The sequence below is a fragment of the Arvicola amphibius genome, chromosome 9 (genome assembly GCF_903992535.2).
Source record: "Arvicola amphibius chromosome 9, mArvAmp1.2, whole genome shotgun sequence".
Lineage (NCBI taxonomy): Eukaryota > Metazoa > Chordata > Mammalia > Rodentia > Cricetidae > Arvicola > Arvicola amphibius.
Window position 1 is genome coordinate 25,178,290 of NC_052055.2, and position 12,042 is coordinate 25,190,331.

The following is a 12,042-nucleotide window of genomic DNA, read 5'->3' on the forward strand; positions in this document are numbered from 1 at the left end:
ACTGTAAGCCAGTTCCAATGAAATATTTTCCTTTATAGAGGTTGTGTGGTCATGGTATCTCTTCACAGCATTAGAACATTGGCTAAGCTGCTTTTGTTGGGGTTCTATCACAGCTTTGTTGACTCCCCATAGGAGACCTTACCCTTTCTGAGGAGTGAATAGGGGGTGGCTTGTAGGGAATGTAGTAGGAAGTGGGAGGAGAGGTGGGAAGGGGAACTGTATTTGGTATGTAAAATGAATAATTTTTTTTTTTAAAAAAAGAAAGCAGATTAAACAAGCCAGGGGAAGCAAACCTGTAAAAGGCACCTCTCTGGGGTTTCTGAATCAGCTCCTGCCTTCACATTCCTGTTTGAGTTCCTGTACTGGCTTCCTTCAGTGATGAACTACAATTCAGTGATGAATTGTAAGTCATATGAACCCTTTCCTCCCCAACTTGCTTTTGGTCCTGGTATTTCATGACAGCAATAGAAGCCCTTTCTAAGACAATACGTATGCACAAATATATAACTACAACCTGCCGAATCGGTTTCATTTTTGTTGCTGTGTTTCTGTGTATGTGCTTTCAGGACTGTTCACTTGTATTAAGTAACCAATAAGGGTTCATCCCTGGGAGAGATACTTCTTCCCATTCCAGCAGTCATTAGTTACCTATAGTCCTTTGTCTGAGTATAGGATCCCATGAAATTTGGCCTTTCTGTATTAGCATGTCTATTAATATGCCATTCTTCTGGGCGTGCATGTTCAGTGTATGGAAAGCAGCAGTATTCCACTGAAGAAGTGCACAACTTCCTGGACCCAATCAGACAAAACCTCATGGCAAACACTCAGCAGATTATTGAGGATACTCAGCAGTATCCTCAATAACTTAAATAACTGAAATTCTACTCATTCTTGAGACCCTATCGGGAGTGAAAAGCAAGTCTTACTTGACTCTGTCTATACTATGGATGCGTGTCTATACAGATGACAAGTTGAGTGAAGAATCGTGAGGCTTTTTATAGGTTACACCTACAAACTGTGTTCTCTTCCAAGATATTCTTATGTGTTTTGCCCAGGGTGGAGTACTTGCCATTACTTCACTGTGCTGAATCTCATCCATGGGTCAGTTTGGACAGTGTTTCTTTTTAAGGAGTTCTCTGTATGCTTGCAGGTTATCTGTGACCCAACTTCTACTGCCACAACTACCCTTGGAGATAGAGGTCTGTCCCCTTCCTTACCCAATAAACTTTAAGTCCCAGGGCTGATGACTGCCCACCATTCTGCTCCTAACGTTCAGCGGAACTCCCCTCTTGTAACCCATCCACCACAAATAAGTCAGCTTACGATTGAACGAATAAGTTATCTAGATACCCCCTTTGTGTCATACCACAAGATAAAGCCGATACTTGAAAAAGCCTGTAAAACGTGACTATTTGTGTTCAACCTGGCTTCTTCAGCTTTCACTTTTAGTTGCAAGAAAATATACTGTTAAGGATCTTTTGGGGGTAATTATCCAGATAGCATTTGCCATCTGTTATTTAGGCTCTTCTGGTACCTCCTTTGCATCGTAGAGAATTATGAGCCATTGCAGTATTATAATTAGCTCTAAGAGGTAAATGGGGATGTATTCATCAGTGACACATAATATTTTGAAAAATACAGATGAAGTGTAATGGTGATGAGGTCTAGCTGCTATGTGCTTAAGGCGAGCCCCCGTGCTGCCTAACCTCCAGCTAAAGAACTCTACCTTATTTCAAATGAGACAGGCCAATTCATAATGTTTTCCCAAATGAGTCCTCCTGGGACTGAGCTGAATTGGCTGAGTCACATAAATAATTATACAAAATAACACTAATGGAAACTCTTCACTGACTTGCGAAGGCATTGCACACAATATTTCAAATTGTTAAGGAGGCTTTTCAGGGCAGGATATTATTATATCCTTGCTGTGGATAGAGAAAAGAAGACTCAGATTATTCTCAGCTCACCAAAATAGTAACCAAGCAAAGTTTTCAAATCCAGGACATTCTCATTCAAAAGCCTGTGTGTTTTTCGCTGGACTCCTTTGCCCTTCTACCACAAAGGATGTTCCCAGGGATAATGGAAACCTGCAGCAGAGACCAAATGTCAGTGGGAAGTCACTTTGGTACTGAGTGATACAGAGCCGGTTATCTTAGGTACTAGGAGACAGAGGGAACAACATGTAAGGTGTATTTGATTATTCCTGTGAATATGGGTCTATAAGGTTGCAGGATATATTGCTTAATTTTTGCAACGAATAATCTCCTAAGTGATAGATTTTTTTTTTGTCCACAAAACCAACAAGACTGCTCTGTAAGTTTGTATTTTCATATATGCTTTATCTAATGCCATGCAAATGCAATGCGGAAAATACTGACTGGCGAATGGGTGGCTGCCATAAGGATGAGAATCCAGTAGTGTAGGCAGCTCCACTAGGAAGCAACAGACTATGACAAAACTCTACTGGACTTTGGACTGTTTGCATTTGGAGTGTTTACATTGTCATCCTGGCACACTGCTTTCTCCTTCTATTAAGTAAAAATATAAGCTAAGGATCTGGAAAGATGGTCTGGCAGATGAGAACTTTTTTTGCTACATAGTCGTTAAGACTAGAGTTTGAATTCTGGACCTCATATAACAAGCTATAAAAACTCAGAGGGTCAGTGAGAGGTTGGTTTCTGGGACTTGTTGATTTCCAGACTAGCCAAGAAATCTGTGAGTCCCAGGTTCAGAGAAAGAACATGCCTCAAAAGTAATAATTGGAGAGGAATAGAGGAAGACACCTGACATCCCTCTTCTGTTCTCAATGTACACACACAACAGGAGCATCTTCCCACATATGTATATGTCCATTCACACAACACACAAATAAAAAATAAATTAATTATGATTAGAGATGGATGGCAGTAGAAGAATCCATGCAGAAAGTTTGATAGCTGTATTACATTGATCATAACACGCCTGGAACTGAAGAACAAGAAAAGACAGAACCTTAAGGATAAGAAGCACCAATTGTCATTGCCTCCAGTATTTTATAAACACTGCAAATAGCATGCTGAAGACTCACCCACAGTATGGTTCTTGTTGTGATAGACCATCAGGATCAACAGCTGCATAAATTATTAACATGGCGAGGTTTGTTTTTTTTGAGTTGGCACAAGTCACACAGAAAGAATGACGTGCTAGTCTGGCAATGGCTCTGCTTCACACAGGAACATAATACACACTCCTATTATACGAAGTGCTTTCCTTTTGGGAAAGAATTTTTCTAACTGATCCTCAGAGCTATTCAGACAACCTATAAAACAGCTACTAAGGAGGTACTGCAATGTTTTTAGGCATTAACTTAGAAGTTTCTTCTTCTGAATTCCCTACCATTTACGCAGAATCTGCAAGATCAGTGGTGTCTTCTGTGCTGTGAATCTTGGCCCAGGAGGTTGGATCCAGCTTGTCTGATACATCAATTATAGCACAGACCTGGCTTTGTTGACTTCCTCATGATTCCACTAAAGAAATGCTTTAAAAATGCAGTGTTGTAGAATACCATTTTAAGATTTGTTACATTTGCTTATGCTGTGGAACATTTGTTTCAATGATGCAAAGATGTGTTGCATTTTTTTATGTTGTATTTGTTCCACTCTGTGAAACTGTGTTACTTTACCTGTCTAAAACACCCCATGGTCTAAAAAAAAAGAGTTGAAGGGCCAATAGTAAGGAAGGAGAAAGGATAGGCAGGACTGACAGGCAGAGAGAAAAAAAGAGGAGAAAAAAATCTAGGAGGAGAAAAGGAGTGAGAGAACAAGAAGAAAAGAAGGGGTCAGCCACCCAGCCACCAGCCAACCGTGGAGTAAGAAATACAGAAGTAAGAATAGGGAAAAGCCCAGAGGCAAAAGATAGACGGGGTAATTTAAATGAAGAAAAACTGGCTAGAAACAAACGAAGCTGAAGTCAGGCATATATAAGAAAGAATAAGACTGGTGGGTGATTTATTTGGGAGCTGGGCGGCGCCCCCCAAAGAAGCCAGAAGAGTAAAAGACAATTGCAATGTGGAGTCATATGTCTCCCCTCACAGCTGCTGCATAATGTCACAACCCATTAGTGAAGGTTTAGAATGGATTTGTTACAGTATACACATAACTGCAAGAAGAAGAGCCTGCTATGGTATCGCTAATACACCCACTGTGCATACAACTCCCAGGAATATGTAAATTTAGGAGCCTGTATGTTGGTTCTAGTGCAGGTTTTCAGTACATTCTTAATATTTTCTTTAACAATTGCTTTCAAAAACAATGGAATAAATGGAGTTTTCACATCTGAGTAGCTACACTAGGAGCAAATCTTCACCCTTTGAAAGCATATCTCATTCTAGAAAAGCATATCATTTGCTACAAACTATTTTTAAGCTCTATAAACCTTCCAAAACAATATGTCTAAGATTCTTATTTATTTCAGTGTTTTTTTTCAAACAGAAACTCATTTCTCCAACTCTCTAATCCCATCTAAACTTCTTTGCCTACATTGTTCTTTAGTCTATGTTTGGCTTCATGTTCACTGAATTTATTTTGTGTCCTATACCCCCCCAAACCAGGGTGAAGTATGAGCAATTTGATAAATATCAGGATCTTTTATGAGTGTATATTATTTTTGTTTGTTTGTTAAGATATAATTTTTCTGTGTAGCCTTGGCTGTCCTAGAATCATATATGACCAGACTGATCTAGAATTTACAGAGAACCACCTCCCTCTGCCTCCCAAGTGCTGGGATTAAAGGTGTGAGCCATCACTGCCCAGCTATGAGTTTACAGTTTAAATTCCTATGTTGTGAAAACATAATCTAAAATAATAATTTATAGTTTTAAAGTAGGAATGTCAATAAGAGGGTGCTGGTGATTTTTGAGAATGATTGCCTTGGTCCCAAATAGTTATGAAAGTTACAGGTGTCAGTGAGGTATTTATATCTTATAGAAAACAATGTGGAGAATAAGAACACCCTACATTGACTCAAAGTCTAACATGAGTCTTTTAGACTCTGGGATCCCACAGCATAGAGTTGTAGAGAACGCTGGCAAAGCAGGATGTGTTTGGAAGGAAGAGTTTTCTGGGCTAGGATGAAAAGACTGTCTCAGTGACATCTGAAACACGGTCTTGCATTTGGTACCTGTCTTTGGTTCTCTGTCTCCAGGCGTAGCCTGGCCTCCACACACCTCCGTGTCTCCAGGAAGGCCTGGCGCTGGGCGCGGTCCGACAGGTAACTGATGAAGATCCCAGCTGTGTTCATGCACATGAATAGCACCACCTGGGCCAGGACCTGTGAGACAATTCCAAACATCCTGGTTAGATGAGTCAAACAGCAGCTGCTCAGAGGCAAAGATCAAGATAAGTAAATATTTTAGAAGGAAGTCTTTTTTGGCAGCCGAAATGTCTTAGGTCACATTGGCCCAATGATACTTTTCATTCTGATCTTGCATCAAAAGCCACTTTTCAGGCAGACCTTTCTTGATGACTCAATTAAAAACTGCCGTTTTGTCCTCAAGTCTGAGCTTGGACTTTCATTAGAAACTCTAGATAAGAAAAGGCTGTGAGGTTCTCCACTTCACCACCTTCCTTCATCATTATCTGAAATGTTGGGTCTTTGATAGGCTAGGGATAGATGAAGTTAAGAAATCAAAAAGGATCAGACCATGCGTTCACTAGTAGTGAATGTGCTGTGTTCTGATGTCACTGCAAAGCATGCAGAATGTGCTGTGTTCTGATGTCACTGCAGAGCATGCATAATGTGCTGTGTTCTGATGTCACTGCAGAGCATGCAGAATGTGCTGTGTTCTGATGTCATTGCAGAGCATGCAGAATGTGCTGTGTTCTGATGTCACTGCAGAGCATGCAGAATGTGCTGTGTTCTGATGTCACTGCAGAGCATGCAGAATGTGCTGTGTTCTGATGTCACTGCAGAGCATGCAGAATGTGCTGTGTTCTGATGTCACTGGAGAGCATGCAGAATGTGCTGTGTTCTGATGTCACTGCAGAGCATGCAGAATGTGCTGTGTTCTGATGTCACTGCAGAGCATGCATTCACTATTTACTAGTGAATGTGCTGTGTTTTTATTGCTGCTCTAATGTTCTTTTGACAGAATCCTGACTAGTCACCAACTCAAGACAAAAATAAAACAAAACACAACGACAACAATGAAACACCAGCACATAATGGCTAACACAAGGAAAGAATTCCCAAAAGGAGGCAGATGTGGTGGCTCATGTCTATAATCCCAGCACTCAGGAGGCTAAGGTAGAAGGACTGCTATAATTGGACTTTTCTTTGGACTGCCAGCTCACAAATAACGACATGGAGACCTATTATTAATTATGAAACTCAGCCTATAGCTTAGGCTTGTTCCTAATAGCTCTTAAAACTTAGGTGAGCCCATTTCTATTCATCCATGTTTTATTTTTCTTTCATTCTCTACATTCAACTCTCTCCACGGCTTGTTGGTATCTCCCGAACACCTGAATTCCTCCTTCTCTTCCTTTCTTTTCCTGAAATCCCACCTATATCTCCTGCATAGCTATTGGCCATTCTGCTTTTTATTACACCAATCACAGCAATACATTTTCACAGAGTGTACAAATACCTCACAACAGATTGCTGCAAGTTTTAGGCTAGCCTGGGGTACTCGTTAAGACTGTATCTCAAAATAAAAAAACTAAATGAATGAATCATTAAATGAAGAGAACCTGTGAGGGGAATCTAGTATTTGGGGTGTGGGTAAAGAATGGATCTGGGGTTTGGGGAATGCTAAGTAAGTGCTCTATCATTGAAGTGCCTTCCTGGTTCCCTAAGTTATTATATAAACCATTTCCTGAAGGACGCATGCACAGAGTAGATAAAGAGTGATTGAACTGAGGATTAAGGACCAGAACTGAGATTAGAACTACAGACCAAGAGGTAAAGATTTTCATTTGATTTCAATTAATTTAGACATTTATAAAAATGAAACCAAATAAAAAAAAACCAGCAGTTCCAGATGATGATAAAGCTTACCGGTTACTCACAATTTCCCAAACATGCTATAAAGTTATAGAGCACAGAAGGAGTTGTATATCTCTCCCTCTCCTGAGATAAGATGATCAACAGAGACACCCGTTCTGACTGGAGCCAGATGCCAGAATTAGCAGCCAAAATTCACTGCAGTGCTTTTAACTGCTCAGTTAAAGCCAAGGGCAAGTATACTAGTGAGGAATGAAAAGACAGGGAGTAAGCAGAGAAGCAGAAAATGCAGGCTCACACCTGTACACACATGTAAATTCTGAATGATGTTAAAGCAGCTCATAGATAAGTATCAGGTGAAAATTCCCATTGAGGAAAAAAAAAAAAAAAACACTTTTAAGGGCTTTAATAATGTGGGTGACAATATTGAAAATTCCAACATGCCTAAGGCTTAGATTGCCATAGCGAAAGGAAAAGGAGAATGTGGCAGACAAATTGTTTAAAGAACCAATGTTTTTATCAATTTTTATGAAAGCAGTTTCAGACTCAAGAAACGCAGTAAAGTCCATATAGGCTAAACGTGAACAAAATATGCCTGCCTGTACACATAAAAGCCCAAATGCTAAAAGCCCAAAATAATCTTGTAAACAGTCATAGGACAAAATTAGACATTGGGGATCTAGTTTCCAGTATCAGAATTATTTCCATAATAAATAGGAAGACGGAATCTATATTATTGATGAGATGTTTCTAAATACACTTACATAAAAATTCTGAAATTTATAACAAAATTAAGTTAGTTGTGTTACATAAATACTATATATTTAAAAAAAGAGTACTACTAGGGATAAGTACAGTCACTACATAAGAGAGAAGTATCCAATGTATCAGGAAAATGTAAATTCTGAATTTTAACACATTTAATAAAATAGTCTCAAAATATAATAAAATCTGTGCAATTATTTATAGATCAGTATCATAGGGATCTATTTTCTGCAGTTACTGTATTAAAAAAAAAAAAAAAAAAAACGTGGTAACACATGCCTTTAACCCCAGCACTAGGGAGTCAGAGATAGGCAGACCTCTGTGAGTTCAAGGCCAGCCTGGTCTACAAGAGCTAGTTCCAGGACAGCTAGGGCTGTTACACAGAGAAATCCCGTCTCAGAAAAACCAAAATAAATAAAAATAAATAAGTAAATAAATAATAAAAATATAAAATAATTAATTAAAAAGCTTGAGCTAATTCTTTCAATTAATTATTATTAAATGGAGTATAATATCAAAGAATTAGGTAGCTGAAATTCTTCACAGAGAAACATTGAAAACTGTAGACACATCTTAAGAGAAGGCCAGAAGCTAGCCTCTTCAGATTTTAAAGAACTGCCATCAAACAAACACAGTGAATGACTGCTGTCGTGGTTTGAATGAGAATGGGCTCCCACAAATTCAGATATTTAAATCCATTGTCCCCAGTTGGCAGCACTGTTTGAGTAGACTACAGAGGTAGGGCTTTTCTAGAGGAAATATGTCACTGACGGTAGTTTTTTGAGGTTTCAAAAGTCTTGTGCCACCCCTAGGTCATTCTTTCTGCCTCCTGCTTGTGATTGAAGAGGCAATCTCTCATCTCTCAGTGTTCGGCTCCAGCTGCCATGTCTGCCACCTGTTACTTTGCCATCTCCACTGTGATGGATCCTAAAGCTCTGGAACCGTAAACCCAAACAGGCCCTAATGTTCTATCACAGCAACAGAAAAATAATGGATACAGCTATAATGCCATCAAATTACAAAGCAAAGTACTAAAGAGTAATCATAAAATACCATATGCTTAAAATTAAAAATAATATACAAAATCTATATATCACGTTGATCTAGGAATACATCATAATCTTGTAATGGAAATGATGGTTGGGGAATAGTGAAAATATCACAGAACAAAACTTAGTAGTTAAAAAGAAATTGAAGATGAATGTGCTGGCCACTAAACATAAAGAATTATCAAAATCATAGCAAACCAAACCAAACAAAGTAAGTCCCAGGATAAACACAAGGTATATATAAGGAAAAAGCAATACAATAGGAACAACAAGCAATGAAATAAAAAAGGATAAAGTTAGAGGGAACAATAAACTTGATTGCTTCTTTTCTGCCAAGGACAGTAAAACAGAAACACTTCTTTGCAAGTTGAGTAAAGAGAAAAAGTATAAAAGATCAGTATTAAGGATTAGAAAACCAGGAAATTAAAGGCTTTGAGGAATTTAATAAATAATAATGCTAATTATGGAGTCTATTGTGAGTAAGATCTCAAATATAATTAAGATGTTTCTGAAAGTGCATCGTTTCTGAAGTTGAATTAAAAAAAGAGGGGAAAATTAAATACGTGTAACCATAATTAAAAATCTTCCTTCAAGGGAGTCTACAAACCCTGATAGGTTCATCAGATAACTATGAAACAATTGTGAGATAAAAATTCTAAACATTTTTATCTATTCCAAAGAATAGAAGTAATGAAGGTTCCCCAACTCAGTTTATGAGGCTGTTTTATTTGGGACAGATCTGGCATTGAACTTGCAATTCTCCTGCCTTAGCCTCCTGAGTGGTGGGATTGCAGATGTATGTCACAGTGTCTCATTGGGCTAGCATAATGTTGATATGCTGAAACTATTAGTTAAGATACAGCAGTTCAATCGTGTTCATAATTATGAGCAGGTGAATTTTCAGACATAATAACAACAACAAATAATTGAAGCTGTAAATATATAGAAAAGATAACTTGACTAAGCTGAGGTTTTATTTTCTAAGAATTTGTGGATAGTTTAACATTATTAAATTTGTTATATTCACACACACATAAATATCCCATAATATAAAAAGCACTGGTAAAACTCAATAGTTTTGTTTTTTGGGTTTTTTTTTTTTTTTTTTTTTTTTTTTTGGTTTTTTGAGACAGGGTTTCTCTGCAGCTTTTAGAGCCTGTCCTGGAGCTAGCTCTTGTAGACCAGGCTGGTCTCGAACTCACAGAGATCTGCCTGCCTCTGCCTCCCGAGTGCTGGGATTAAAGGCCGGCACCACCACTGCCCGGCTTAATAGTTTTTTTTATAGATGAAATTCTCAGAACAGAAACCAATTTTCCTAACCACAAGGTGGAATATTAAAGTCAACAGAAACACAAACACTTGAAGCAATATGCCACTCAGTAAAAGGTTGAAAGTGTTTGATTAATGGTTTGGAAATCAGTTATTAACATATTATAACTACATGTTATCACTACAATACTATTCTCAAGTCCTGGCCACTCTGAGGAAATAAACCAACAAGCAAACTGGAATTCCTTAAGTTCATGAGACGTTTGGAAAGAAAGAGCATTAGAAGAATCATGCCATTGCTATTTTCAGATGAGAAGACGACATGTGTGAAAAATCCTACAGTCTCTACAGTAAAATTGTTAGATGAGGAAGAGTTTCATAAGGATCCCAAGTCAAAACAAAACTGATTGCACTCCTGTACTGTGGAATGATCTTTTTGTACAGTGTGAATGAATATATATTACTCTCATTGGTTAATAAGGAGTTGACTGGCTTATAATTGGGCAGGTAGAGGTTAGGTGGGACTTGTGGGCAAAAAGAGAGCATGGGGAAGAAGGCAGAAGGAGAGGAACAAGAAGGTACCACCATGTGGCAGAGCATAGATAAGAAATATGGTTTAATTTAAGTTGTAAGAGCTAGTTAGTTACAAGCCTAAGCTATTAGCTGATCATTTATAATTAGTATGAAGTCCCTGTGCATTTATTGGAGACCTTGTGGTCCCCATGAAAAACTGTGTACATTCCTATCCACTCATGGACCGATAACGCAGAAAATGAAGAGCTGCAATACCACTGATGAATGTCTCTAAGTCAAGACTAAACTTGTATAGTGATACCCAAGTCCAGATTAGGTATGGACCAAGATATACAAGCCTGACAATTACTTTTCTTCCTTTTTTATACGTATGTGCATGGTGTGTGTATGCATGCTTGCAGATGTATATTTGCATGCATAATGTGTAAATGGGCATGCATAAGTGTTCATATATACAGGGAAATACTAGTTGACATTAGGAATCTTCTTTGGTCACACTCCACATTATTTGTTCAAGGCAGAGCCTCTTACCTGAAGCCAGGGCTACCTGATATAGCTAGTCTGGCTGGCCAGCTTGTGCCTTGGATACCATGTCTGTGTTCTCAGTAAAGGGTTTATTGGTAGACTGCTTTACTTACTATACTGTACTGGCATCTACATGGATTCTGATAGTCCCTAAGGTTTTCTCCTCTTTGGGACTTCTACATGGGAGACTACATGTGACTCAGTTTCCATCTGGAGTCAATTCTGAGTTAAAAGTCATTTGAGTTCAAGCCTGCCTGCATTGTTCCTTCTGCTTTTAGGCGCCTCTCATGAGACTTATTGTCTTGCTGATTCCTCTTACTTGCCCGCTTCTAGTTTTATTATAGTTTTCCCAGAGGTATTCCCTAACCACTTTATCATAGTCAGATTTCCCTGACATTTGTGATTCTTGCAGCCTACGTGTTCATCGCTAATTGTAATTACATACTTATTTGCTTGCCTGATTGGCTGATGTTTATAAGCCACAGTGGATTTTTTTTTTTTTACTCCTACAAAACAGACGTGATAGTTGCTCAGCTTGACTGATACCCACTGCCTTGCACAGTACTTTACTGCTTGACAATGAGTCTATGTATTGTTCTGCATTCTTATGTGCTAAGTATTTGATGAATGGCCACACGAATTAATGAATAACTTCCTTATGTACCACTAATCATCATTTACAAGATATGGGTGAATGATGATGGTTTGGCAGTAACAATGATAATTGTAAAAGACATCAAACAAATATCCCTAACAAATGCTAATATAGCAAATGTGCTAGACAGCGAGTGAATTTAGAGAAGCTCCGAAGGAGCCATTTCAGTAAAGGAATGCTATCATTAGCTATATAAATACTATTCAACTTGCTTTGCAGTTTTAAAAATATTACACTAACATGCCATGTGCTGTTCTCATGAAT

General features: G+C 38.4%; 1 protein-coding gene across 3 annotated transcripts in view; it reads right to left on the reverse strand.

Moving 5' to 3' along the window:
• Positions 1 to 12,042, reverse strand: part of Adcy8 (adenylate cyclase 8) — a 206,209-nt gene that overhangs the window by 151,790 nt on the left and 42,377 nt on the right. For all 3 annotated transcript variants that reach the window (XM_038342920.1, XM_038342919.1, XM_038342918.1), the window contains exon 2: positions 5,158 to 5,307. In XM_038342920.1, coding sequence (XP_038198848.1) covers positions 5,158 to 5,307 — 150 coding nt within the window. The remainder of the gene's footprint in view (positions 1 to 5,157; positions 5,308 to 12,042) is intronic.